The following is a 27559-nucleotide window of genomic DNA, read 5'->3' on the forward strand; positions in this document are numbered from 1 at the left end:
GGACGTATGATCCGGTCGAAGAGCAATACGCGGTCGAGTGACTCGCGGGTGAGCGATGTGTCCACCTGCTCGAGACTCCTGGAGCATCCGAGTGCCGCCAGCCAGCACAACTTGGTCCACAGCCACTTTCTGCCCTATGTGCCAACGACCACGGCCAGCACGGCTACGAATGCCACGAATGCCATCGCAACGTACGCTGCCTCGGCCACGCCCTCGCCCACGCCCACGCCACCGCCCTCGGCGGTTCAGCACCAGTTGCCAATGGGCCATGCAAACGCCACCAGCACCACGAACACCGCCATATCCAGCGCCATCTCCACCGCCACAGGCACCACCACCACCACCACCACGTATGTGTCCACGGCGGGAACAGCACCAGCCTGTGGTCGGACCAACAAGTTCTAGGGTTCCGGAGCTTTATCTAGATCGTCCCGCTGTCACACATAGATACTCACGCATAACCGTGTGTGTGTGTGTGTGTGTCCGTAAACGTATCACACCCAAAACGCTAGAAACAAACGCATCCATATCAGGGTCCAAAGAGGTAGGCAGACCAGAAAGCAAACCACACCCACTCCCAAGCAAAGTAACCAAGTATACCCTCTGCGTAGTGTACTCGTAAAGTTGATGTCTTGTCTAGCGAAAGTTGTGTCCAAGCAGTTGAACTCGTATCCGTAAAAGTATCTGTACACTGGGCGAAATTACGTCGGCTGCAATCAGCAATTTTAGTCGAAATGGAGGATTACCGTTTTATTTAATAATAAATAGTTTTTCTGTTAAGATCTTTATACAAGATAATTACCTCACCTTCTGAAACATACATAGATACACCTGATTGGTCGTCGTCTTTTCCCCCAGTGTACTCGTAGTCATTGTTCTCGTTGTTGTTCTTGTTGGCTCGAAGTGTTGTTACCCTAGTCTTAATCCGTAGTCCAGAGTTGCGGTTAACCTGTATGTAAAACTACTACTGCTCCAACTTCCACCACTCCCTAGAAGACACCCACAGATACAAAAACAGACTCAGATGCAGACACCATGCGCTACAGATACAATAATATACGATCGTAGATACTCGTACCAATGAAAACCTCATCGTATCTTTCTCTTTTTCCAACCAACTTATCTTATCCATGCAGCATCCCTCTTGAGTTCCATTTCCGTTTCCGCTTTGGTTTCTTTCCTTTCCAGCACGCCTATCTATAGTTTCCTTAACTGGCTTCCTTAAGATATATTATTTCTACAGTACAGCAGCGATCACACAAGTGTTTTCTCCTATAATGAATCTATGGGAAAAACTCCTTCAATCGCTTGCTGTTTATAGAATATGCCACGTAGATCGAAGGACTCCTTCGAACTCGAAGTCGGAATCCAGTTGACCACATTGCTGTTGTCCTGTGATGCCAACGATAACTTCCCTTCAGTCGGTTATCCAAGTAGCGAGTAGCTGAGCCCGAAATCCACCAGTTACTCATCCCTTTCCTTTGCATGGACATCTAACCCACAGGATCCCATTCGGAGTCGCATGGCAGCAATGCATCCGCAGCCTCGGTGCGCTCCAACCGCAGCAACTCGGTGGCACCCGGCAAGGTTGTCCACCACGAGCGCCACGGATCCGCCCATCGCCAGCACCACCCACATGGCCACCAGACGAAGGAGCAGCCGCAGTCGCCACAGTCGCAGGACCAGTCGCTGATCACCAACATCACCACGAATCCGGTGGCCGAGAGCGTTACCGTCGAGATCATCGAACCAGGACAGAAGTAGAAAGAAGTAGATACGATCGATTCTACTTGATCTAAAGCATGATGGCGTAGGCAGGATTAACTGGCTAACTCTCTGACACACGAACACACAGGACACGAAATGAGGCACAAACTATAGGAACATATAGTCACGGTAAATGCACGCGATAATAAGGCGGGCACGCTCCCAAAAGGGGCGTGGCCCCGCCAACAACACACACACACACAAAGAAAATCGAGGCCATTGTTCGACTCTTTTTGACAAAGACCATTTTTGCAATTAATGGAAGTTTTTTAACCAAACCAATTATATACTTATTATATGAATATGGAGCGTGTAAAGAAGCACACACACACCCACACATACACCCAGAACAATGCTAAATGAATTACTTACGTACGACTACACCGTAAAAAAATAATTGAAAAAAACCTTGCATAACAAATTCATACTACTCTTTTTTTTCAACCAAAAAAACAAAAAAAAAAAAACACAAAAAACCAAATACAAAGAACTTGTCGTTCCGATAAGGGCAACTTTACTAATTTAAAATAACATATTGTAATGCAGTTATATAACTAAGCTTTGGGTTAAAGGCTTTAAGGATTAAAGGATTAAACACAGAATAGTAATGAAAACAGAGAATTCACAGCGTAGGGAAACTAGAGCATGATCTCAATCGTAGTGTTCTTTAGCCAGCCATCGGAGGCACTGCATCGTGGCCAAAAGGTGCGATTAATTGGCAGAAACCAAATACCAAATACCAAATACCAAATACCAAATACCAAATGCAAACCGCTGATACAACGCCTTATCTATACTAATATTATAGATCCAATTGCCGCTCTAGCTCCCACATATGGATGTTATTACCCAGAGTCATAGCGATGACTCAACCAAGTTGAAGAAATTGAAGAAATATTTAACAACCTCGGGACCATATTTTATAATCAAAATATGCGTTTCATTGCGAAGCACGCACGTACACTAACCTTATCCTCGTTATCCTCGTTTCGGCATTAGCTTTTCGTTCCCGAACGGATCTAGGGATCTAGGTTCGGATGTAAAGGAGTACCTATACTTTTTTATCAACTAGCTGAGCAAATTTTAGGGAACACTCACAACATGATATTAAGGATAACGACTATACACACGCACACGCTCGCCGAGAGTCCAAAATCTAAATTGACTTCCAGTTGACTGTATTGATTTCAAGCCTAAGTTTCAACTTTTAAGCAACGTAGATTTTTTGCTGATTTACTCAGTTCAAAACTCACACCGCACATTGCAGATCGGGCCAAGGATTTTCGGGCAGTGCACTGGGCTAGCCGGGAATAGGGGAAGATTTCCGGGTCTGTCCAATGCGGTGGCCGAATGGCCGAAGGCTGCAGATCTCCAGATTATAGCCATAGTAGGAATAGAAATCGATATTGATAAGGTTTAGTTGTTGCCCCCCCAAAAAAAACAGACGATTCTCATTTGCTTTTGTGCTCAATCAAAGAAGCTTAACTGTGAGAATACCAAATGAATACAAGATACAAAAAATAAAAGTAGAGCGAAAAAATCTTAAAGTTGCTTGAGAACTTCTAGCTAAACAATTACAATTAGAGTGACGAGGAGAAAACTTACGGAAAATACAAAAATACAAAAAAAAAAAAATAACGAAAACAATTTTATTAAAGCATCGAATTTTTCTTAAAACAAAACGAGCAAACAAACAATCTTATTTCTAGGACAACCAAATCTAGTTACTTATTTACATTCTAAAGGGCATTCAGAAAACAATTTAGGCTTTGGAATTTGGGGAAGAATTTCAAGGTTTAACTTTGTTTTATCAACCGCAAAAAGAAGACACTTACATCTAAGCACCAAAGATCTAGAGTATATTACAACTAATTATAAAGAGAATACAAATAAATGAATCACTGATTTTTCTATTTACATCAAATATTGTTGAAGGCAGACTTTAAGCGAATTTTAAATAAGCTAAACAAATGGCGAGCGTACGAGGAGAATATTTTAAAACCAATTATATACATACATGAATATGCTTTATTTACTTTAATATTTACATTATACACAACTACATCCAACTATATATGAACTTGTATTAAAGTTTCGTGGAAAACTGCTACCAAACCAAATGCGATAATTCATTTACACTCTACCAAGTAAAACGAAAAATTTTATATAAGAAGCGAAATCGAAATCGAAATCTTGTAATGCTAATATATTATACATCTAGAATCAAACGCCATTATCGCACATCTAAGCCATACAAATCGAAACTAAATCGAAAGTAATGAAGAGACAACCTAAAACTTTAAGCCTAGAAGAGAAGCAACTTATAGAGTTCAACATTTCGATTTTCATGTGACTTGTAACTAAAAAGAAACCAAAAACCGAAACCGAAACCAAAACCAAAAGGATACTAGAAAGGATCGTAGTTATAGAGAGCGAATCAAAGCCAGACAGTACGAGTAGCAAAATATAGACGATGGTAATGTAATCTTAACCTACAAGACAACAAATTGCTTTTTCAAATTCCAGAAGGCAAACGATCGAGTATATTATGAACTACATATAAAGTATATACATATATAACTATATTTAAAGATCAGTTCACTATAATAAAGTCTATATTACCATACCTAACGAACGAAAACCTCCTTAACCCGGTGTACCAATTGATTCCCCCCCTACCCTGCAGTCTTTCACAGCGTCGTCCCCTTGTAACCCATATCCAGCACGGATCCCTGATCCTCCGACTTCCTGCCCAGCACCCTCTTCCGGTAGCTCTGCTCCGCCAGGTGGCGCAGGTGTTGCGCCGTTCCCACGCCCGTCTTCTCCACAAAGCGATGCAGGTAGCCGTGCCGGTTGTGGAGCAGCTCGTGCGGATGCCCCAGCTCCACCACCCGGCCCATGTCCACCACCATCACCCGGTCGTTGTCCATCACGGTGTGCAGCCGGTGGGCGATGGTCAGCACGGTGCAGTGGGCGAACTTGGTGTGGATCGCCTCCTGGATGAGATTGTCGGTCCTGCAAAGGATATATTGTATATATATTATAAAAGCATAAATACTTATAAATAAATACTAATGTTCTTCATTCAACTTTGGGGTAAAAAAAACCTATTATAAGCTATAGATCCAGATAATTTCGATTGTTGAATCAAAATACTACGGCGTACACACATCGTAGGCATCCTAGTGTTATCAGAAACACGTTTTCAAGTGTCACGCGAAAAGAACAGGGTAAGTAACACATTTTCTACGTCGTATTCAATGCAAATTTCGAACTTCATTGACAAACTATAAAGATCATTGATCAACATCAGCTGATTTTGAAGGCAAAGTGATTGATTTCGAGATTTAGGCTGTCATTCCTGACGTCGCTCGTTTTGATCTTTCAAACCGCAACGAACCGTCGAAATTAATCTATCAATCAAGTTAAGTGCGTTCTGCCTCAAATTTTCGTTCAGTCAGCTGATCTTGACATTCAGAACATTACAGATTTCCCCCGATGAATTCGGTTTAGTGACGAATCTTGGATAGACTTACTCGGGATCCACGTTGGCTGTGGCCTCGTCCATGATGAGTATTTTGTTCTGGCGCAGGAGAGCTCTGGCCAGGCAGACCAGCTGCCTCTGGCCCATGCTGAAGTTGGCGCCGCAGTCGTGGAGCCTGCAGTTGATGCCCTCCTTCAGATTCGATACGAACTCCTTGAGCTTGACGGCCTCCAGGGCCAGCCACAGTTCCTCGTCCGTCTTCTCCTCGAACGGATCGAGGTTGAAGCGGAGAGATCCCGAGAAAAGCACCGGATCCTGCGGTATGATCGAGATCCTACGTCTCAAATCGTGCAGACCCAGCTGTGATGTCTCGAAGCCATCGATGCAGATGTGTCCATCGATGTGAGCCAACCGAAAGAGCGCGTGGACGATGGAGGACTTTCCGGCCGCCGTGTGTCCCACTATGCCGATCTTCTCCTCGCCACGGATGGTGAAGGTGAGACCCTTGAGGATGTAGGGCCCGTGGCTACTGTAGCGCAGCCGCAGATCCCTGAAATCCAGCTGCCCTCCACTGGGCCAGTGCTTTGGCAGATTGACGGACTCCTCCGTTTCGTAGGCAGGTTCCGATGGTATATTCACATACTCCATCACCCGCTCCACGCTGGTCATCATGTTCTCCAGCTCCACGGTTTGCCGCATTCCCGCCTGGCACATCAGCACCAGATTCATAGACTGTGTGATGGCCAGACCCACATCGCCGCTGTAGTATCCTCTGTGCTTGTCGAAGAGCAGGAAGCTGAATGTCACCGCCAGAATGTACAGGACGCAGATGAGGTCCGTCCAGAAGGCGAAGGCCCGGTTAATGCTCACGTGGAGGTACAAGGCAGAAGTGTTCTCGTTCTGGTAGTAGTGGAAGTCCCGCTCCATGTACTTGGTTCCATTCATAGCACGAATGGTGGCCAATCCCTTGAAGGTGGCATTTGTGTGGGAGTAGATGGGACTGCGGGCTACAAGGAATTGGGTTAGTCACTAGACTTGAGAAGTATGCCAGATCAACTCACATATAGTTTCTATGCGCTTCAAACTCCGGCTAGCTCCTATATAGAGGCACCTACAGCCGTACAATAGAGCCACCACCACGATGGCCGGAATGAGGAGCCAAATATTTGCCGTGCTGACCACCGCGAGAACCGCCAGAGCATTGACAGCAAATTCCATGGAGTCCATCAGAGCCTGCGGCAGATTGATATCGATGGCCAGGACGTCGCTGGAGAAACGATTCAAAATCCGGCCGGAGGTGGCCAGCGTGAAGAAGTGCATAAAAGCACGAATGACGCCTTGGAAGAGTTGGTCGTGGATGCGCAGCGATATCCGCAAGGTCATCATAAAGAAGCCAAAGGTGCGGAGCACGTAGAAGATGAGGGTGCACAGGATGAGGAACGTGTAGAGGATCATCATGCGCAGACGGGTTCTATGATACTCCGGAATGGGCTCGTGCTGATTGGGTTCCGTTTCCTCCCAAGTTGCCCTGTAGAAATATACAAAATCCTGTTTGTTAGCACCATGCTTTGAATTATTTGAAGAATTGTCTATATTGTCTATATATAATCTTATCGTTAGCTTTGAATGCATGCTCATTTTAATCAACAAACCATCCAAGGTATTCCCCAGACTTCCTATTTTCACCTTCTGATACTGAAATATAACCATATAACATGTGGCGTCGAGATAGTGAGCTGTGCTCCATCTGTGCGGAATTCGGGCAATATTTATTGCAATCAACAAGTGGAACACGCTTTTATCATGTAGTGCTATTAAACACGTCGCAATCTATAAATCAGACTGACTCATCTCACAACTAGGTTAGTCATTTAAGCCGAAAATAAATGCATTGGATTCCACTTACCACTTGGAAAGGAAAATATCCATGGTTGCCTCGGAGGAACGGGCCACGACGAACATCAGCAGGATGAGCACCACCACCAAGGGATGTCCCAGCACCTTGAAGTACTCCTTGTAGGTGTTCAGCTTAACAGATCCGATTTGCTGCTGCTCCTTGAACTGCTGCTCTATCTCGTGCCGATCCAGATGCTCCTCCTGGGACAAAGATTTCCGTGGCTCGGGCTCCTCGTACACACTATCCGTTCGCATGGCTCGCAATTTGGCCACCTCCACGTCATTGGCCACCGACATCCTGAATCGAATAAGCTTCTTCAGGGCATCGTAGTGCCCCTGGACAGAGATGCGACCACCCTCGAGCAGGACCAAATGATCCACGTGTCTGAGCAGCTGAACACGATGGGTGACCAGGATGCGGATCTTTTTGGACAGGAACTCGTTGAGACACCGATCCAGGAGCATCTTGCTCACATGCGAGTCCACGGCGGATAGTGGATCGTCCAGAAGGTAGATATCCGCCTTCCGGTAGACAGCCCTCGCCAGGCTGACTCGTGCCTTTTGACCGCCACTCAGACTGGCACCGCCTTCACCCACTCTGGTGCTATCGCCCAAGGGCAGCTGTTCCACGTCCCTGTCCAGATGACAAACTCGCAGCACCTCGAGGTAACGCTGCTCATCGTAGGGCTCCGTAAAGAGGATGTTATCACGGAGACTACCCCGGAGTAGCCAGGGTTCCTGTGGAGCATAGCTGAGGACTCCATTGACGTCCACACTGCCACTGATAATATCCAGCTCGCCCAGGATCACTTGAAGAAGGGTGCTCTTGCCGGCACCCACGGTTCCCACGATTCCCACAAACTGCTGATCCGTGGCCTGAAAACTCACATCCTCGATGTGGCGATGGCGCTTTTCCTGCTTCTTCTGATCCCAACTCGCAGTAATTTTATGGACCGCAATGCTTTTAGCTTCAGCCTTGGGCTTGTGGGTGCGTCCGAAGAAGTTGCCGTGCTCCGGATTATCCTCCGCCTCCTTGAAGTTGTGCACTCCACCATCAGCAGGATTCTCGTGCTGGAAGAGGAAGTCCTTCACGCGATTGGCTACCACAAAGGTCTCCACCCACATGTTGATGGCCAGTGGCCAGGAGTGGAGCAAGGATTCATTCAGGTGATCATAATAGCTGGCTACTATAAACACCTTTTCCGAAGTGACTATGTCGCCCGTGAAGACATAGGTCACCAGGGAGAGAAAGAGGGACAGCTTGGATATCATGCCTGTGCACTGTAGTCCTGCGTAGATGTAGGTAGACCCCCTAATGGACTCCATTTCCTCCTTTCTCACTTTGCCTATCAGCTTGGCGAAGGACTTCTCCCACGCGTACATCTTGATAAGCTGCATGGCGGCGATGATCTCGTTCATCAGCTTCACCCTTTCATCTCCCACATCCGCCGAACTCCTTTTGTACCGCGCTATTGCCCTTGCGGCCCAGGCTTGGAGTGGGATGAAGGCCACGATGGTGCCCAGTCCCACAACCGCTGGCCATCCAATCAGCTGATATATGATGTAGACGAAGACCACGCCCTCCAAAGGTCCTCGCCACAGTTCGTGGAAGCAGTAGAAGGACTCGTTGAAAGTGGGCAGATCGGTGGCCATCAGGGATATGGCATAGCCACTTACTCCACTGTTGTCAGCCGCCACCGAGACCCGGAGAAACTTCCGGTAGACGAGTCCCGCGCAGGCCAGCCGGACGCGAGAGCCCACTTTGAACAGGTACTTCATAAAGGGGTGGAAGAAGAGTCCGGAGATGAGGGAGCAAAGCACCACACCCATGGCGTACAGGTAGGCCGAGTGCTTGGTGATCTTCCCAGTGCTCTCCGAGAAGAAGGACACCAAGCCACCCAACATCAGGGGCTGCGTTGTGCTGGGGGTCAAGAAATATAATAAATCATTAGTCTGGGCTGGGGGAAAATTTCCCGCCGGAGAATAATTTGCCTGCCCACGTTTAGTACTTACTGCACTGCTATGGCCATGATGGAGTACACGATGCTCGCTGGCACAAAGCTCCAGCCGTAGGCCTTGAATATCATGCGCAGGACATTGGGCTTGGACCGCTTGAGCTCCTGCTCCCAGTGGCCGAGCAGGAAGGAGGACACCTTGGTGCTGTCGAGACTGGGCTCCGTTTCGTAGAGATCCGATGGATCCAGATTCCGTCGCAGTCCCTTGACGAGAATCTCGCGCGTCCACCTGGAAGGATAGAGGGAGGAGCACAGGGCGAGGGAACTGGTTATTGATGGACATGACAGGTGTCGCCGGGCTGTCGCGGATTCTTTTATCGCTCTTCAAAGGAATCAAACGAATTCACTCGCGCCGTAAATTTCGAGTGACGGCCAAGGTGCGGTGCCCATAAATAGTGATCATGGTGGGCAGTCCGTCAGCTGGAAAGGTCTATATCTTATCAGCAGGACTTCAAGAGGGGTCAGCCCGCGAAATCAGTTAACTTGAACGCGCGAAGCGCTTCTCAAAAGCTCACAATTTTAGAAACATTACGTATGACGATTTAAATATTACGTATACGCAGGACTGGCTTTCACTCGCTTTCACTCACATAAAAAACCATTTGGAAAGGAAGTTGGCCCTTGTCACTGGATTCGGCTGGCGCTGCTCACGGACCGCACTCATTATTATTCGAACTTAGCCGCCCGTAGGACATATAGTTTACTAGCTATACTAGCGAACGCGCGTACACTAATATCACATATATGTATTTGAACGTTTGTTAGATCCTTGACACGATTCAAGGCACTCGCGTGCGATTCTTGCGCCGCTCCACTCGCCACTGACTGCTGCCCGTCCGGGCATTTCAATTTTAACTAACCACTAGCCACTACGCCGTGCTCGGGAATCATCGCTGTAAATCAATGATCCGCCCTATCGGCCAGGGGCAGCGCAGTTTTATCTTAATGCCCCCTGACAGCCACCCATCAGCCGACATCGTAGCAGAAGCAGGCGATGCAGCCACTCCGACCACGATTTTTGCCTAAGTGGGTTTCGCTGTTGTTTGCGAGAGTTTTTTTGGCCACGGACGGGACATCCCGGCTGGGCAGTGTGGTGCGGAGCAGCGGGCAATGGTGGACCCTAGCCGGTATCTTATCGTAATCACAGCTACCGTGTAGACTTACTTTGATTACACTTTTTAGCAATTGACAATTTTAATTGGAGCTACGGATGGTTCATCCTTATCGATCCGCACATGATTCACACGGATCTTGACAGTCATGGCCAAGAGTTTAGTTCAATTGCTACTTTCATCAGTATTATAGGGGATTCTAATATTTGTATTTCCCAAACGAATGTACTCATTAAGGGGTTAATGCACCGATTATCGCTTGTTGAAGATGAAAGGCGTGTGCCGCCGCAAACGGAGATTAAAGCACTTCATTCATTGCATTCAGTTGTAAGTAATAATTCTCAGGCACTTTATTGAGATTGTACGTATCTATAAGTACGATGTGGTAATCCTACATTAGCTACATATTTTTAAAAGTACCTAAATAACTATTTGTCTTCGTTTGATTGAACTTGCTCTGATTTGTGCACGGCGTTTGCGAATTGCTTTCGATAGGTTTGCCAATTGAACACATGACGTACAAAACATAGGTGATACATATACATTACTCAGTACGCTATGGAACATATACATACATAAATTCGTGGCGATAATAAAGCTTACAAATATTCCGTAAGTACAAGGCAATAGGTATTTCGTTAGCTTTAAGTACAACTGTGCTATGTACATAATACTTTCAGTTCTTATGATCTAACCCTTAAGCAAGTCTACAAGTAGATGAGTGTGCGTTTCGGTCACTGGCTCTTCTCCTCCATTGCTAGTGTGATGTTCAAGTCCTCGGCGGCTGTATCATCTCCTAGGATCTGTTTGCTGTAACTCTGTTCCGCCGCCTGTTGCAGGGCAAAGGAGGTGGCTGCGCCCGTGTTGTCCACCAGCTGGCGAAGGTATCCTCCAGTTCGCTGCAGCAGCTCGTAAGGATGTCCCAGCTCGCGAACTTCGCCGGCATCCATGACTAGCACCCGGTCACTGTCCATCACGGTGTGCAATCGATGGGCTATAGTCAATACAGTGCAGTGCGCGAACTTGGAGCGAATGGTCTGCTGGATCAGCTTGTCGGTTCTGCAAGGGTTATAAAAATGTATTAATATCAAACTTCCTAATCTTACTTTATCTTTACTTACTCTGGATCAACGTTGGCGGTAGCCTCGTCCATAATCAGTATTTTGTTGTGTCTCAGAATGGCTCTCGCTAGGCACACCAACTGCCTCTGGCCCACACTAAAGTTGGAACCGCCATCGTACATGCGACAGTTCAGTCCACCAATTAAAGTGGACACATAGGAACGCAACTCCACATCGCCCAAAGCCTTCCACATCTCCTCGTCCGAACGCTCATCCATGGGATCCAAGTTGTAGCGCAAAGTGCCGGAAAACAGAACCGGATCCTGGGGAATGATTGAAACCTGACTGCGCAGATCGTGCAAGCCGATATGCTCAATGTCGACATCATCAATGCGGATCATGCCCTCGTTGCAGGCCAAACGGAAGATAGACTGGATGATGGACGATTTACCGGCGCCAGTGCGCCCCACAATGCCAATTTTTTCGCGCGGTTCGATAGTGAAGTTCAGATCCCGTAACACAGGTGCTTCTTTGGGTGAGTAGCGCAACTTAAAGTTGATGAACTCGATGCGTCCCTTGCTGGGCCACTCGCTCTTTGGCTTGAACTTCTCCGGCGTCTCTAGAGGTGCCTCCGAGGGCTGTTCCGTATACTCGAGCACCCGCTCTACACTAGTCATCTGGTTTTCCAGCTCCGCTGTCTGCCGCATGCCCCACTGGCACATTCCAGTCATCGTGGTGGAGTGCAAAATGGCCAATCCCACGTCGCCGCTGTCGAACTCGTCCTTGAGCAGCAGGAAGCTGAAAGTTACCGCCGTCATATAGACGATACACAGCACGTCCGACCACAAGGCAAAGGCACGTGTGCAGGAAAGGAATAGAAACCAGGCGGAGGTGTTGGTGTTCTGGTACTCATGGAACTCCTGTTCCAGAGCGCTTTGGGCCTGCAAAGCGCGTATGGTGGTAAGACCCTGGAAGGTTTGGTTAGTCAGCGAGAAAACCGGACTGCGAGCTGGAAGAAACAAATGCAGAACAAGGTTTAAATATATAGCTTAAAGTACTTTAAAGTATCTTAATTGCAATTGCAACTGAAGATTTCGTACAATCAGTAATTATACAATTTCACTTACATATGGATTCCAAACGCTTAACACTGCGACTGGTGGTGACGTAGAGGTAGCGTATCATGCCCAGGATAACACCAATGATGGCAGCTGGAATCAGGAGCCAATAGTTCGCAATAGCCACAATAATTACTACGCCGGAAACATCGATAATGAAGGCAAGGCAGTCCAGCAGAGTGTGCGGCAGATCCGTGTCCACTGTCCTTATATCCTTGGAGAAGCGATTCAGAATTCGTCCTGAGGAGTTCGTATTGAAGAAGTACATGCTGGCCCGGGTGATGCCCCGGAAGAGTCTGTCGTGCAGATGCAGTGATATGCGCAGGCACATTTTGAAAAAGCCAAAAGTACGAATGAGGTAGACTATCAGTGTGGCGCCCAGTATGGTGGCATAAAAGAGTACAAGCTCTTGGCGAATGCCTGCCTGGATATCGCTGGCTAATAAAGGCGCAATAGAAGGATCCGTGGCCGTGGCATTGATCGGCAGCGTATCATTCGCAATCATCGTATCGGTTTCGTTCAGCAGCGCTCTGGTGCTATTAACAGCTATTTGCTCTTCCCAAATGACCCTGGAAAGGCAATTATTAGTTAGTAATAGAAAAGCAAAAAGAAATATAAAATAGTTTACCATCTAGACAAGAAATAATCCACTCCAGTTAACATAATCCTTGCGCAGCCGAACAGAGAAATAATAATGCCCAAGAGGAAGGTGCTATCCAAGGCTTTGATGTATGAGGCGTAGACGTGCATTTTGATGGAACCCACGGTTTGCTGCTCCTGGTTGACATCCTCTACATGTTCGTCCGGTCTAAGCAACTGGTTGTGATGCTCCATGCTCTTCTCGGAATCGCTACGAGACAAATAGCTGCTGACACTGTGCGTATCGATGCCGCTCTCGTCGTGCTGCGTCTGCTCTAGGAACTGAAACTGTCGGGAGCGCTGCAGTTCCTGGTAGCTGCCCTGGGCCATAATCTTTCCGGAGCCCATCAGCAACAGGTGCTCCACATCGAACAGATATTGCACCTGATGGGTGACCAGAATTCGAATCTTGTTGGAGAGAAAGTCGCGTATGCAGCGATCGAAGATGTGCTTGCCCACGTGGGTATCCACAGCAGACAGAGGGTCATCCAGAAGATATATATCCGCTTTGCGGTAGACTGCTCGCGCTAAACTCACTCGGGCCTTTTGGCCACCACTGAGACTCACTCCTCGCTCTCCAACCACTGTCAAATCTCCGCGAGGCAGCAACTCCATATCCCGCTCCAAGCCACACACCTTCACCACCTTCTTGTACCGCCTCTCATTGTAGTCCTCCACAAAAACGATGTTGTCTCGAATAGTGCCTTCGAAGACCCAGCTTTCCTGAGAGGCATACGAGATCTTGCCGTGGACCATGGCTTCACCCTTATCGATGCCTACTTCGCCCAACAGGACGTTAAGAAAACTGGACTTGCCGGCACCCACGGGTCCCACGACGGCAGCAAGCGTTTGGTCCTTTATGTCCGTGCTGAAGTCCTCGATGGCGCAGTTGGCATGACCATCGCTGGTGTCCCATGAAGCAGATACATTTTTGAGCACCACACATTTTTTCGTTGCCTCCGGATCGTAATCCCTTAGACGATTGTGGTGCACTTGCCCATTGGACAGCAGGGAACCGTTTAACTCTACGTTCTTTTGTTTGTCCTTTTTGCTAATTTTGCGCTTTTTGCCTGTTGTTTGTTGGTTTGCTTCTAAGTTTATGGGTACCTCCGCTTTGTCCCCGTCTAGTAGAAAATCTTTGCAACGCTTTGCCGAAACCATAGCCTCGGCAATAAACGTGATAGACATAGGCCAAAAGGTTACCATGGAATCGTTGAGCATGTTAAAATACGATGAAACGGTGTACACCTTTTGAGCGGTCAGGGGATCACCAAGGTAAACGTAGGAGCACAGGGCCAGGAACACAGATAGCGGCGATATCATGGAGGTGCAACCAAGAGCGGCATGGATGTAGGCAGTGCCCCGAATGGCCTTCACCTCCTTGAGGCGAACTTCGGCGATGACTCGGGCAAAACTTTTCTCCCACGCGTACATCTTGATCACCTGGATGCCCTGGATGATCTCGTTCATCAGCTTCACACGCATATCCGTTCGCTCTGCCGTCATTTGGCGATAGTAGGCGGCTTTCTTGGCTGCCCACGCTTGCAGTGGAATAAAGCTGAGCATAAAGGATACACCTATCACAGCCGATATACCGATTTCACGGTACATAAGAAAGCCAATCAATATCGACTCCATGGGTCCTTTCCATGTATCATGAAGGAAACACAGCGCCACGTCGAAGCGACCAAGATCGTTGGACAAAATATTGATGGCTCTTCCTCGCAGACCATCGTTACTGCTGCTTTTCGAGACCTGCAGGCACTTGCGGTAGATGAGTCCTGAGAGGGCCAGCCGCAGCTTGGTGCCCACTTGAAAGATGTAGAAGATGAAGGGGTGGAACGTTATCACAGGCACCAGCATGCAAATCACAATTCCCATGGCATACAGATATGCTGTCTTTTCACTGATATCCGTCTGATTTGTGGCAAAGTAACCGACCAAACCGCCCAGGAATAGCGGCATCAGAGATCTGAAAGAAAATTAAATAGGATTAGCACGGAAGTTGAAGTAGTGTCCGTTTCTACCTACTTGCAAATCGTTTCGCTAATGGAAAACGCAAGCCCCATGGGCAGGAAAATCTTGCCGTATGCCCGAAGGATCATCCTCACTACACTGGGATTATTTCGTTTCAGCTCATCGTCCCACAGTTCCGCAAACTTGTTCGTCACTCTTTCACTATCCAGGGTCTTCCTATGCTGATACAGCTCCTCGTCCGTCAGCGGACCCTGGAGACCACGCTTGAACAGGTCTCGCATCCACCTGAAACATTTAAAGTCATGGGTAAGATAGGGTTTTAAGAGGATAAAGAAGAGAATAAAGAACACAAAAACCTATAGTGGAACTATTTTAAGTTAGTTAAATCCTGTATATACTAATCTTAATTTAACTTCAATAGCGCACATGTTAATGTTTACGATGGCACTACAGTAGTACTACAGAAGACCTTTAAATGTTCTGATAATGAGGGAGACAAGGTCGAGTTCTGTTGTTAAGCCCTAAGATTTTATACGATTTCCTACTCTTTATGGCTGATTAATTAAGTAAAGTCTACGTAACGACGACCCCAATTTAGATACTAATTTTGCTGTAGGGAACTCCTCTGATAAAACACAGACAAGGCATGCAAGCGAAATCATTTTCTTGGGAATTTCGTCAGACTCAAGATCCGCGAAAACCCCCGAGGCATTGTTTGATTACATTTTAATCAAACACTTGTACGTGTGTAGACACTTGTACATATCTATATATGCACGTACATATGTATACTGTGGAAACTGGGTAGTAAAAGAGTATAAATGCTAATTAGAAATGACATTGTCAGTTCAGTAATGTAAGTTTTTCCATGTCAGCAGATTATCATCAAAATAAACCAATAATAAAATGATGAATGTAGACATGTAGTATTTGTGAACATCAACACCAAAGGGGCGTTAATTGATTCGCGTTAATCATATGAATATTGGATCTATCGGTTATTTGAATATACGCGATGCCATATAAAACTCCAAATTAATTTACAGACTTTGTTGACTTGAAATCACTATGAAATTGGATCAGGAATACTCTTTACGCAGAAACTAGACAAATTGATCTATTCTAACGAATTTCGTGTCTCCAAGTACATATATACTGCAAAATCATGAGAAAACGGGCAATCGAACTCCGCGATCTTAAATTAAAACCGCGCTCATGTGACGGCCCCGCCTGCAAGATCGTTGACTTTTTTATAAATTACAATTCAGTCTTTTGTGTACATATATTTTAAATTGTCTACCCAAAGAGCGATCATTGGAATAGTTGTAGTAAATGTGGCATTGAATAGTGAATTAAGATTTCAGCCTTATCAGCCTAGTCAGACTATAAACGCTTTGTTTATTAGAGGAAATCGTAATAAAACCCGGGTGCCAGATCCATCTGGTTACAATTGGCAAGCGTTCATTGTAGACGCCAGATAAAGATGTAACCTTGAGGTCCGCGCTGACATTTAATAAAACTATGCCATCGAATTGCTATTCTCATTAGAACCAAACCTTATCAAGCACACCAAACTTATCGGCCCAAACAGACTAATACAACTAAACTAATTATACGATAGGTGCTGCGCCCTGATATAAGTAAACCTGATACTACAATATGGTGAGAACACGTGCTACTGAAAGGTACATCTGATTTACCGTAAGTTCTGTGCGTGACTAATGAAGGAGTGACTCCAAGTCTGGAAGTTCTGTTTCTGATGTTTCTGATATTTTCTTCATATGCACAAGTTGGGTGAACTCACCAGAAGCTCCATTGTGAGAAGAAGTTGGCTTTGGTGTAGGGATTCTTTGGGCGCACGACCTTCCTTCTGGTTCGGTTCATAACTTTGGTAGGGGTTCTGGTAGTGGGGTTGCCGGGATCGGGGGTTTACCGTTACGTTGCGGCACTGATTCACTTGCTGGCTCCGCTCCACTCCCCCTTGTCCGACACTCTCCTGTTCCCCTGTCGAATTGGATGGTGAAAATCAATAATGCATAGCCGGCAACAACAAATCGTTTGTAGCTTTCGGTTTATACAATGTACATATGTATGTACATAAGCATACAATTGTTGTCTAGGTCGAGGTCAGCAGTGATTTATCCACCGTTATCCACATTTACCGTTATTTACGCGTGGAGCAGTAACAAAGAACTGGCAACTGCGTCGGAGATGAGTTGTAATTTTGCGGAATTTTGCTATATATATATTTGTTGTATGTGCTATATGCTAATTAACAGACGTCTGGCACAACGTTCACAATCTGGTCAACACTAGGAGCTATGGGAATTTACACTAATATTATGCGAAAAGAGCACCCGCACGGAGCAACAAAAAAAACCTACTGAACTGGGATAAAGAAATCGCTCTTCATTTATACCCGAGAGCGAGAGAGCGCTCCAACGTTGCCACCCAGTCGCATTTTATACTCTTTAATAAAAGAGATAACAGGAGTGTAATGTGTCCACTAAAATGTATGTAACATGATAATCTATGTTTAATACCTTACTGCCTACTTTTACTACCTACTAATAGAAAAATTAAAAACAGTTTTAAATGTTAATGTTATCTAGGATTGCATATATATTCTTATGTTGATCAACAATATCATTGAACTATTGATATCCAAACCAAAGCTTCTATTTCTACAGGGTATCTCTGGATCGACGCACCATTGTACTGCTTTTGATTTTGCAGTGTTTGCCCACGGAGAATAACTGTGATTTTAATCGTGTTTGTATTGTTCCCTTACTTGTAACGAAATTGGTAAGAACCAGTCATAAAAGTTATAAACATATTGATCATTCACTTGTTGAATGATTGTTTGCAAACATCGAGCTCCATGCCAACGGACAAGGGCGTGGCCAAAGGGGTCTACACTTTCTTATCACTATTGCTCTTTTGCTTAAAAGCATTTGTTTTCCAAAGATCATTGTTCCCAGATATGATCAGCTTCATGAATTTATAATTATTTAGTTCCAACCCAATTCGTTTGCAACAAATAATCTTAAAATCCAAACATATATTTTTACCTTGGGGCCACAGTGCCCCAAACCCCTTTCAAAACTTCCATGGCTGAGAGCGATTCTGCAAATTGGGAGAGAGTATGGGCAATTGCCGAGCGTTGTGAAATCGCTTATTTATGTTTGGAGGAGGTTCTTACAGTGGGTGGCGAAACAATCTTGATGATCGAGTTCTAAAAAGATAAAACTGAGGTTGCCAACCACCACAGAAGCGTCACAGGCAATCATTTTATAAGATAAGGGTATCCATAAACCAAAGTACACATTATTTACATCTATATGATGACCATTTATTGTGTTATAATTAGGGATAAGCATTTCGCGTTCTTGCCGATTAGTTTCTCTCGTGAAAAGTATGCAAGGTTGAAAATCGAACAGGGTTTACTTAGATAATGACAAACAGCATGCCCATTTAGTCCTCGATGTACTCGAAGGGCTCTGGGGGCTCCGGCTCCTTCTCCTCGTCGTTCATTGGACCAAATGCGGCAACTGGCTCAACGAGCTCCTGGTCCTCTGCTTTGCCAGTGTGCTGGAATACAATAATTCCACCGATGGTGACATCCTTCAGCGGCTCATACGATTGTCCATCAATGACGCTAAGGACCTTCAGTTGCTGACGGAGAACGCGGGCTGGATTCTGCAGGATTTCGGAGGTCGGCTCTGGCTCCTTCTTCTCCTTCTTGTCCTTGTCCTTCTCCTTATCTTTTTCGCTGCTGGTGCCAGCTGCTTCCTTGTCCTCCTCCTTTTTCTTTTCCTTCTCTTCCTTCTTCTTGGGCTTCTCCTCCGTCACCGGCTTCTCCTCGGTCTTGGTTTCCTCGTCCTTCTTGACGGCAGCGCCCTCTTTGCTGTCCTCGTCCACATCCATCTTCTCATCCTCTTTTTTGTCGGCATTCTCGCGTCTCTTTTGGCGGGCGGCAATGGAAAGAACTGCGGTGGCCACCTTCTCGCGCTCCTCGCTCTTCTTCTCCTCCAGTGGGGCGGGATAGGCGTACAACGAGGGCTTGGCTGCCGACTTGTACTCCATCTTGGGCATCTTCAGGTCGGAGTTCAGGCCGATCACACAGGTGGGTGTGAAGGCAAGAGAGAGGGTGTGGGCCAGCGGGAACCAGTACCAGTACTGGGTGAAAGCCAGCATGCCCACCACTGCCTGCAGGTTGGTGTGTCCTGTACGCGATTGCAGGGACAGAGTAGCATTTCGGCCACCAGCATCAATAATACCTGGAAAAAGTTAATGCCTAATTAGAAAGATCTAGAAGGGGCGATATGCTAATTATAAATCAATGCCTACGAATTACCGATGGCTGTTCGCTTAGTTATAAATATAATACTTATAATTTTGAGTAGGTACTAATCTTATCATGAAGCTAAGTGTGAAAACGACAGACACCAATGTTTAATAGATGTGAGAATATCGCCTATTATCTTTTCACAAAACAATGTAACGAAAAAGGATTGTCTTTAATTGCTTACCTTGAGCCAGAATGGCACCGTACTTTGCCATCACATCTTCGTGCTTGTTGCTAATGACCTCGGCGTACAGCTGACGGAAGAAGGTGGACTTGGGGCAGCTCTGGTCCGTGTGCTGAATCAGGATCATGGCAGAGGCGATCAGAGCTCCCTGGCGCACAAAGTTGACCGGATCGAACTTCACCATTGGCTCAAGCAGGGCAATGGCCTCCCGCAAACCTGTGCCGGCACAGGCGATACCAAGAGCCATCGCGGCTCCGTAACGAACGTGCGGGTTGTAGGACTCGGCCAGCAGACTAACCACAGAGGGGCACTGCTCCGGAGTGCGGAACAGAATGAAGCCGATGGCAGTCACGGCAGCACGGCGCACATCATCATTCACGTCGGAGACGGCTACGTGCAGCAGCTTACGGATGGCCTTGTTGCTACCAGTTCCATTGTAAGCCATGGCAATGGTGTACATTCCCGAGCGGCGCAGCACAGGATCCTTATCGGTGGACAGACTGGTCACCAAGGGGTCGGCCTCCTCCAAACGAGAGAACATTGTGAGGGAGATGCCCACGGCTAGGCCGCGTAGGATCTTCTCGTGCTGCGTCTCCTGCGCATACGACACCATGTCCTCGATGGCCTGGGCGTTCTTGGAGCCCAGCATGACCATGCCCATGGCAATGCCTGCCGCCTCTCCGGTAACCGCGTCATCCTGATACAGATTAAACTTCAGCTGCTCATATAAATCCTGGCGATGGGTGCCCATGCCAGCAAGACCCAGTCCCAGGCAGCCGCCATGACGCACATTCTCGTTTTGGGCATCCTTCAGCTGTTGCAGCAGATAGTCTATAATGTTAGCTCCGTGATTCGCATGGATCAAGCCCAAAGCGTACAGAGCGCCACCCTCGGAGTAACCAGAGCTTGGACCGGCCTCCTTGGGCAGATAGCTCTGCATGAGAGCGAGAGAGTCCTTCTCGTGACCCCGATGAATTACTCCAAGCGAAGCGGTTGCCGTCAGCTTGGCCCAATTCGTGGCCCTGGCCAGCCAGTCGAGGTTGTCGCGCAGGAATTGGTCGGAGGTAGTGCCGCTGTGCATGAAGGCGTTGGCAATAACAGTGGCTGTGTGGCAGATAGATACACGGACCGCTTCCTTTGTACCTCGAAGGACCTGCAAGTCGGCGTGATTGCTTCGGATGAGGAATTGAAGCTGCAGGTCGATGGACACCTCGCCGGAGAGGATCGATATAAGCTTTTCGATGTTCTTCTGATGAAGCTTTTCAACCTCGTTAAGGGAATCGATTGTGCGCTCTACTTTATCATCAGCTGTGTGAATAAATTGCGATTTAAAAGTGTTCTTACGGATTGGGTTAGAAAACCTGTTTACCTGGCTTGTCCTCAGTGATATCCTCGTCAGACTTGGATTTGTCCCCCTCCGACTTGGCACCATCCTCGGAGGTTGTACCCTGGGGCTTAAATGTGCTGGGTAGGGCGGTTGGGATAGGAGCGGTGTTTTTCAGATGCTGCAATACATTTCCCAAGAACTCCTGCGTGGCTGACTCGTACAAGTCAAATGCGATCTGATAGGCCATCAGATTGTTTGTCTCCACCGAGGAGCGTGTGAGGGTGTCCAGCATCTCGGCAACAGCGAAGGGATCCTCCAGGAAGATGAGGCACTGACACATGTTCACGTAGTCCGGCACACCCAGATCCCGGTACAGACTAACCAGGCAGCGCAGCACCTCGTTGCGGAAGCCGCGGTTCTGGATGAGGGACATGGTCACGTTGTAGGCGTAGGCCAACATGCCACGCACATCGTCCGACTTCATGATGGCGTCCTTGAAGGTGTCCATGCGACGGGTTTCCAAGGCAATGCCCAGCGCCTGGCGAAACTGGTTGTCGTCTAGACAGCGCTGAATCATCCTGTTCACAATGCCCTCCAGCCGCTCGTCCACGACGCTTGCCTCCTTGGGGTTCTCGATGAACTCCACCCGCTGGGCAATGTAAAAGTCGATGCACTTGGCAATGATGGTCTCCGTGTACTCATTCCGGGCATTCACGTCGAAGAGATCGCCAGCGCCCAGGGCGTATGTCAGAGCGTCCTCGAAGGAGCCGAGGTGATAGAAAACCTTGGAGGCCACCATGCCAGCTAGCTTGTTTTCGGGGAAGCTGCGATCCTCGTGCAGCATCTCAATCTTCTCGATGGACTCCGAGATTTCCGGCCAGAACTCATCGACGATGTTGTCCAGCTTTTTGAGGGCGAACACCTTAAGATCCGGCATCGGCTCATCGAGTAGGGAAATTATCCCCGCGGCGGACGTAAGACTCATTTTCCAGCTGCGTTGTTTCCAGTGAAAAGTATGTTCTACAAATTAAAAAGTGACGTATGTTCAACTTGGGCTCGAAAACTTTACGTTTGCTTTAAAAACGGATAATTCTTCTGCGTACTAACCAACAATTGCACCGTTTCAATTTTCAGTTTTCTTTTGTGCCGAAAAATGCTAAATCACTCGGTATGCAGACAGTGTTGGTAATGGCGATTTTTCCTCGATATTTTTCTATCGATGGTCACCGATGAATCGATAGTGTTTAGGCCTTCGCCAATTTAAAAATCGCTGGTAATTTACCGTATGTTTTCTTATGTTTTGGGCTCAAAATGTAACTAAAATGTAAATAAATTGCAAAAGATGTAGAGCATAGTTTAAAAATTGTTCCGAGTGACCAGGTGTACTTTGTTGTGGTACCTTTTTTGCAGTCTACTTGCCCACTCCTTTCCTGGCCACACTGCACATCGCATCCACAACAAAAAACGCGCGAAGGTTCGGACAGAAAACGCAAAACATCGCCGTGATAACATCCTCGCCAGCAACGGACCGCATCCTTCACCGCGCAGTAAACATCCGGAACACATTTGCACAACATGCTCTGCGAGGATCAACACATGTCCGTGGACAACACACCGCAGAAAGGCTCCGGCAGCCTGAATTCCTCAGCATCCTCCATTTCGATCGATGTGAAGCCCACCATGAAGAGCTGGGCCCAGGAGGTCCGCGCGGAGTTTGGCCATAGTGACGAGGTAAGTGGAGAATGGACGCTACGCCCGGGCAGACATTCAAGTCTCTTGTTTTCGCCCGCAGGCCTCCAGTTCCCTGAATAGTAGCGCCGCGAGCTGCGGTTCCAAAAAGGAGACATCAGATGTTAAACTCGAGTCCATCGAGGGTGAGGGCCGAGAAATGACTTTCGAGTTCCTGGATGGCGTCAACGAAGTCAAGTTCGAGCGCCTGGTCAAGGAGGAGAAGCTGAAGACACCCTACAAGCGCCGACATTCGTTTACGCCGCCCAGCCACGAGAACAGTCGCTCCAACAGTCCAAACAGCAGCAACTCCTCGGCCAACGGAGATGCAGCTGCCCCCAAAGGCGGCAGCCATCAGCATCCGAGAAACCGAAAGGCCGACAGCTTCCGGGCCCACAAGGAGGAGAAACGGGTGCGCCACAACAGCTACACATCCTCCACCTCATCCTCCTCATGCTACACCGAAGCCGATCCCGCCGTCCTAAGCCGGCGTCAGAAGCAAATAGATTACGGAAAGAATACTGCCGCCTACGAGCGCTACCTGGAGATGGTGCCCAAGACGGAGCGGACTCGCGATCATCCGCGCACCCCAAACAAGTACGGAAAGTACAGCCGCCGCGCCTTCGATGGCCTCGTGAAGATCTGGCGCAAGAGCCTTCACATCTACGATCCACCCACCCAAGCGCGCGCCACAGCCAATGACAGCAATTCCGACTCGGATTCGGACTAGGATCGAATCTTGTTATCGGGCCGGGTTACGTTTTTCAAATATTAATGGGGGTTTTACCTACTTATTTTCATTCTAAGTACAAATTCGAACTAACTAAAACTATGAATCAAACACGCATTTTCGAGACACAAAGCCGTGTTCAGAGAATTGTTACGCAGATGTTTTGTTGAATAAAATGGCGTCTTACAAGATCCTGGGTTTTCTGTCGTTTGCTACCTGAGGAAATCCTTGGCGTTTCGCAATTTTCCGCATTTTTACTGCGCATGCTGTTCGTGCAATTACTAATTTTGATTGTAAAAAGGAGACGAGTGAGAGTGGAAATATGGGATAGAAGTCACTTTATTTCATATTTATTTTCTTTACTACATTTTAATCTTATGTTTTTATACTTGGGTTTTAAAAAATCGAATCCCATTAATATTTGCAATTATCCAAACTGGCGGGAAAATAGCCAGACCAGCAGCTCCGTTTGCCAGTTGTTTGTTTTCACTGTGCATGTGCCAATCTAAACCATTTCACCAGCTCCCCAAGTGCACACCACCCAGCACAGATGTTTCTCAAGCCGTACAGACCCAAGAGCAGTGCTGCCCTCAAGGGATCCGATAGCAAGAAGTTCCGGCAGCGCGTGGAGGCAGCGTTCCCGCATGTGGCCGTGGATCAGCTGGTGCCGGCGAAGGCGGCGGTGACCCAGGTAAAGATCCTTACCCACGGCGGTGTGCAGAGCATGGTTTACTGCGTGGACAAGCTACCGTTGTTCTTCGAGCTGGACGGCGGTCAACTGGTGCCCACCCTGTACACCCTGTGGACCATTCCGGACATCCTGCCCTATTTCACCACGCACGAGGGTGTGCTGCCGAAGCTGACAAACGGAGCGGACCTCATGCTGCCCGGCGTGGTGCCCCTGGGCGTGGGACTGAGCATGTATGGGCACTACAAAAAGGGACAGTTGAGTGGGTATTCCCCAGGTGGGATTCCCCTGGTGCCTAGTATTGATCCGATTGTCTGTTTCAGTGGCCGTAAACCTCACAAACAACAAATCCGCAGTGGGTGTGGGCCAGCTGGCTCGCTCCAGTGATGAGCTGTACATGTGCGGAGGACACGGTGTGGCCATCAAGATGCTTCACCTATTTGGGGACAAGCTGTGGTCGCATGAGCCCAGTCTGGTGCAGCAAATCCCGCTGGTCAAGACAAAGGCCTTGTCTGGCGAGGATTTCCCTGCCCTTGGATCTGAGCCAGAAAAGAAAAAGACAGCCAGCCCAGCTACTCCTGCTCCAGTGACCTTCGCTTCCGTGGCACAAACCGAGGAACTGGAAACGGAAACTGCGGCTCTGACCTTAGAAAGCCAGGAAACTGCCGAGTCTGACGAAGAAGCCGTGGAGGAAGCGTCGCCGGAACTAATCCTCAAGAATGCCTTCCTCTCCGCCTTGAAAAACAATGGAAAAAAGCTGCCCCTGCCTCTGCTGACCAGCAACTTCTACAGACTCTACGTGGTTACCGAGGCGCCGGAGCAAATCGACCTGAAGAAGACGCGCTACAAGAAGCTCTCCAACTTCCTGGTCGAGATGGTGGACCAGGGCTTCATTGTGGTGCGAGAGGAGAGCAAGGGGGTGGATAAGATCATATCTGTGGACCTGGAGCACCCCGAAGTGGTGAACTTTATAACCGATGTCAAGGCAGGCGAAGCCAATGGAGCGGCGTCCGAGACGCCCCTCTTCCACTCCGAACTGAAGGAGATGTACATAGTGACCGATGTGACGGCGGCCTTCTTTACCAAGCTGAATTACAAGCGCGGCGAGGGAATTCCGGCGGGTCAGATTAAGAAGATCGTGCGGGAGTACGTGAGCAAACATAGTCTCCTCCATCCGCTGACCAAGCTGGTGCGCCCTGACGAAACTCTGATCGAGCTGTACGGTAACAGGGAGGCTTCGCTGAGCGAGATGTGCTCCCTCATCACAAGCAAGATGGAGCACTCCTACCAGATGTGCAGCGGCAAGGACACCAGCGGCAAGCCCCTCATCCAAATGTCCCTGGCCACGCGATCCGGCAACAAGAAGGTGACGCTGGTCAGCAACATCGAGGCGTACGGCATCATCCTGGCCGAGTTCATCAAGTTGTGCAAGCAGGGAGCCGCCGCCAGCACCAGTGTGGTGAAACTGCCCCACCAGAAGCACGAGCAGCTGCAAATCCAGGGCAACCAGGTGCGATTTGTGCACACACTGCTCACGGAAACGTACAAGGTGCCGCCCAAGTGCATCCTGGGCCTGGAACTGGCCAAGGACGGCAAGAAGCATAAGAAGAAGTGAACCGGACAATAATTGAATAAATGAAGCCGCCGCCTGTCCTCTGAGTGTAATAATAAATTATTTATTAACTGTAGTGGGGATGAACCAATTACTGCTACGCGAACAACAACAACGAATGGGATTGGCTACATCTTGAACAGAAGCGTAATCAGAATGCTCTGATTTGTGCCGGATTTGAGTGGATTCTCCATGCGGTCTGGCCAGCGTGCTTACTTGGCCTTGCCCTGGGCAGCCACCGCCTCGATGGCCTTCTTCACAGTCTCCTCGTCGCCGAGGAACTGCATGGACACCACCGGCTTGAAGTTCTCGTCCAGCTCGTAGACGAACGGAATGCCCGTGGGCAGGTTCAGGGCCATGATGGCGTCCTCAGAGAGGTCTGGATAGGACAAGATTATGGTAAAAGGATGATACGCTAGGTATATATCTCGTATGCTCACTGTCTAAATGCTTGACGATGCCCCGGAGGCTGTTGCCGTGGGCGGCGATCAGGATGCGCTTGCCCTCCTTCATCTGGGGAATGATGACGTCGTTCCAGTAGGGCAGTGTGCGCTCGATGGTCAGCTTCAGGGACTCGAACTGGGGGAACTCCTCGGGCTTGGGACCATCGGCGTAGCGGGCATCCTTTACGATGTTGTCGTAGTAGGGATGACCCGGCTCCATTGGTGGTGGTGGAGTGTCGAAGCTGCGACGCCAAATCTGCACCTGGGCCTCGCCGTACTTGGCGGCGGTCTCGGCCTTGTTCAGGCCAGTGAGTCCACCGTAGTGACGCTCGTTCAGGCGCCAGGTCTTCTGGATGGGGATCTCCTTGTGGCCACTGGCCTTCAGGATGCTGGCCAGAGTCACCTGGGCGCGGGTCAGCACCGAGGTGTGGGCTACATCGAACTCCAGACCGGCGTCCTTGACGGCCTTGCCGGCGGCTAGAGCCTCCTCCTGACCTGTTTTGGACAAGATTAATAGAACATTAAGTATACGCCGTGTTGAGTAAGAAACTTAAGCCAATTTAATCTAATTGAAAGGTATGAGTTTAATTTGATTACTAGGGCTAACTAAAATGATAACCTTTGAAATTATGCTTATGAGCATGTGAAACATAGAAGATTAGAGATTGGAAATAAGTAAAATTCTAAATTTAAAGTGCAATTTGGATAATTCTGAAAATGGCACTGGACAGTTTTTGTTTGAAGAAACCTATTTTTATCACAGACAAGTTTGCTTTCGAATGCGAATGAGATAATGCTGCACTAGGTCAGAGAAGATGCAATAGGATACAAAATCGTTTCAAAGGAAGGAGAACTATTGTGCATCTGATCCAAGCAAGGGATCCTCCATTGAGAACCCAAGCATGTACATTTACATTTGGACTCCAGATAGCTGGATTTTCGGATTGATGTAATCACTCACCCTTCTCGCTGAGGTTGGCGTCGTACCAGCCGCAGAACTGATTCTTCTGGTTCCACTCGGACTCGCCGTGGCGCACCATTACGATCTTGTACTTGCCGCCCATGTTAGCTGCGTGGATTACTTTGCGGAGAATTGTGTACTCTTAACCTGCCGCCTTCGATGCGACTGCAATCTGTAGGAATTCTGCTTGAGTTTGACCTACAAGGGTGCCGTCCAAGGTCGCAGCTGTCAGGCCGCAGCATTGCCATTCTGTTGGAAAAACGTAGTGCGCAGATGCGGTGCCTACTCTGATTGGACTCGGAGTATGGTCCTATTAGAACAGAGCTAATTTATAAATTAATTCAAATGTTTCGGTTACTTAGCTATAAATAATTGTTACCAGCTTATTACAGATAACACTGCTTTTTGATTTAAGCCTTATAAAAGTCTTGACTATTTTCCCCTTAAAATGTCCAATTAGATCGTGCTA

The 27559-nt window shown here is 47.9% G+C and overlaps 7 protein-coding genes across 10 annotated transcripts in view; 3 read left to right on the forward strand and 4 right to left on the reverse strand.

The window, feature by feature from the left end:
- LOC6538080 overlaps positions 1 to 4398 on the forward strand; it is a 23206-nt gene extending 18808 nt beyond the window's left edge. For 2 of the 4 annotated variants that reach the window (XM_015193158.3, XM_015193160.2), the window contains exon 7: positions 1505 to 4398. In XM_015193158.3, the coding sequence (XP_015048644.1) occupies positions 1505 to 1764 (260 nt within the window). In that variant the 3' untranslated portion in view covers positions 1765 to 4398. Of the gene's footprint in view, position 1; positions 406 to 1504 lie in introns of those variants that run through there. The other 2 variants (XM_002098578.4, XM_039375392.2) reach the window with 1 other exon arrangement.
- Positions 3062 to 10018, reverse strand: LOC6538081 (probable multidrug resistance-associated protein lethal(2)03659). The gene is made up of 6 exons (XM_002098579.3): positions 9753 to 10018; positions 9161 to 9391; positions 7158 to 9068; positions 6313 to 6779; positions 5304 to 6258; positions 3062 to 4782 (listed from the first exon to the last, which is right to left on the reverse strand). Exons 1-6 carry the CDS (start codon positions 9824 to 9826, stop codon positions 4458 to 4460), a joined length of 3963 nt encoding a protein of 1320 aa, XP_002098615.1. The 5' UTR covers positions 9827 to 10018; the 3' UTR covers positions 3062 to 4457.
- Positions 10019 to 10594: 576 nt separating this feature from the next.
- LOC6538082 (probable multidrug resistance-associated protein lethal(2)03659) lies at positions 10595 to 17456 on the reverse strand. The gene is made up of 7 exons (XM_002098580.3): positions 17232 to 17456; positions 16874 to 17073; positions 15124 to 15354; positions 13082 to 15064; positions 12463 to 13022; positions 11396 to 12344; positions 10595 to 11333 (listed from the first exon to the last, which is right to left on the reverse strand). The coding sequence occupies exons 2-7, from the start codon at positions 16951 to 16953 to the stop codon at positions 11009 to 11011; spliced, it is 4128 nt and encodes a 1375-aa protein (XP_002098616.1). The 5' UTR covers positions 16954 to 17073; positions 17232 to 17456; the 3' UTR covers positions 10595 to 11008.
- Positions 17457 to 18399: 943 nt separating this feature from the next.
- Positions 18400 to 22142, reverse strand: LOC6538083 (26S proteasome non-ATPase regulatory subunit 1). The gene is made up of 4 exons (XM_002098581.3): positions 22036 to 22142; positions 20971 to 21948; positions 19602 to 20909; positions 18400 to 19349 (listed from the first exon to the last, which is right to left on the reverse strand). Exons 2-4 carry the CDS (start codon positions 21911 to 21913, stop codon positions 18544 to 18546), a joined length of 3057 nt encoding a protein of 1018 aa, XP_002098617.3. The 5' UTR covers positions 21914 to 21948; positions 22036 to 22142; the 3' UTR covers positions 18400 to 18543.
- A 190-nt stretch (positions 22143 to 22332) lies between these two features.
- Positions 22333 to 23577, forward strand: LOC6538084 (histone RNA hairpin-binding protein). The gene is made up of 2 exons (XM_002098582.4): positions 22333 to 22659; positions 22721 to 23577. The coding sequence occupies exons 1-2, from the start codon at positions 22504 to 22506 to the stop codon at positions 23384 to 23386; spliced, it is 822 nt and encodes a 273-aa protein (XP_002098618.1). The 5' UTR covers positions 22333 to 22503; the 3' UTR covers positions 23387 to 23577.
- A 257-nt stretch (positions 23578 to 23834) lies between these two features.
- LOC6538085 (eukaryotic translation initiation factor 2D) lies at positions 23835 to 25762 on the forward strand. Its single transcript, XM_002098583.4, has 2 exons — positions 23835 to 24336; positions 24398 to 25762. The coding sequence occupies exons 1-2, from the start codon at positions 23937 to 23939 to the stop codon at positions 25687 to 25689; spliced, it is 1692 nt and encodes a 563-aa protein (XP_002098619.1). The 5' UTR covers positions 23835 to 23936; the 3' UTR covers positions 25690 to 25762.
- Positions 25731 to 27296, reverse strand: LOC6538086 (phosphoglycerate mutase 1). Its single transcript, XM_002098584.3, has 3 exons — positions 27091 to 27296; positions 26127 to 26624; positions 25731 to 26065 (listed from the first exon to the last, which is right to left on the reverse strand). Exons 1-3 carry the CDS (start codon positions 27191 to 27193, stop codon positions 25899 to 25901), a joined length of 768 nt encoding a protein of 255 aa, XP_002098620.1. The 5' UTR covers positions 27194 to 27296; the 3' UTR covers positions 25731 to 25898.
- Positions 27297 to 27559: the final 263 nt, after the last annotated feature.

Source organism: Drosophila yakuba, chromosome 3R (genome assembly GCF_016746365.2).
Source record: "Drosophila yakuba strain Tai18E2 chromosome 3R, Prin_Dyak_Tai18E2_2.1, whole genome shotgun sequence".
Lineage (NCBI taxonomy): Eukaryota > Metazoa > Arthropoda > Insecta > Diptera > Drosophilidae > Drosophila > Drosophila yakuba.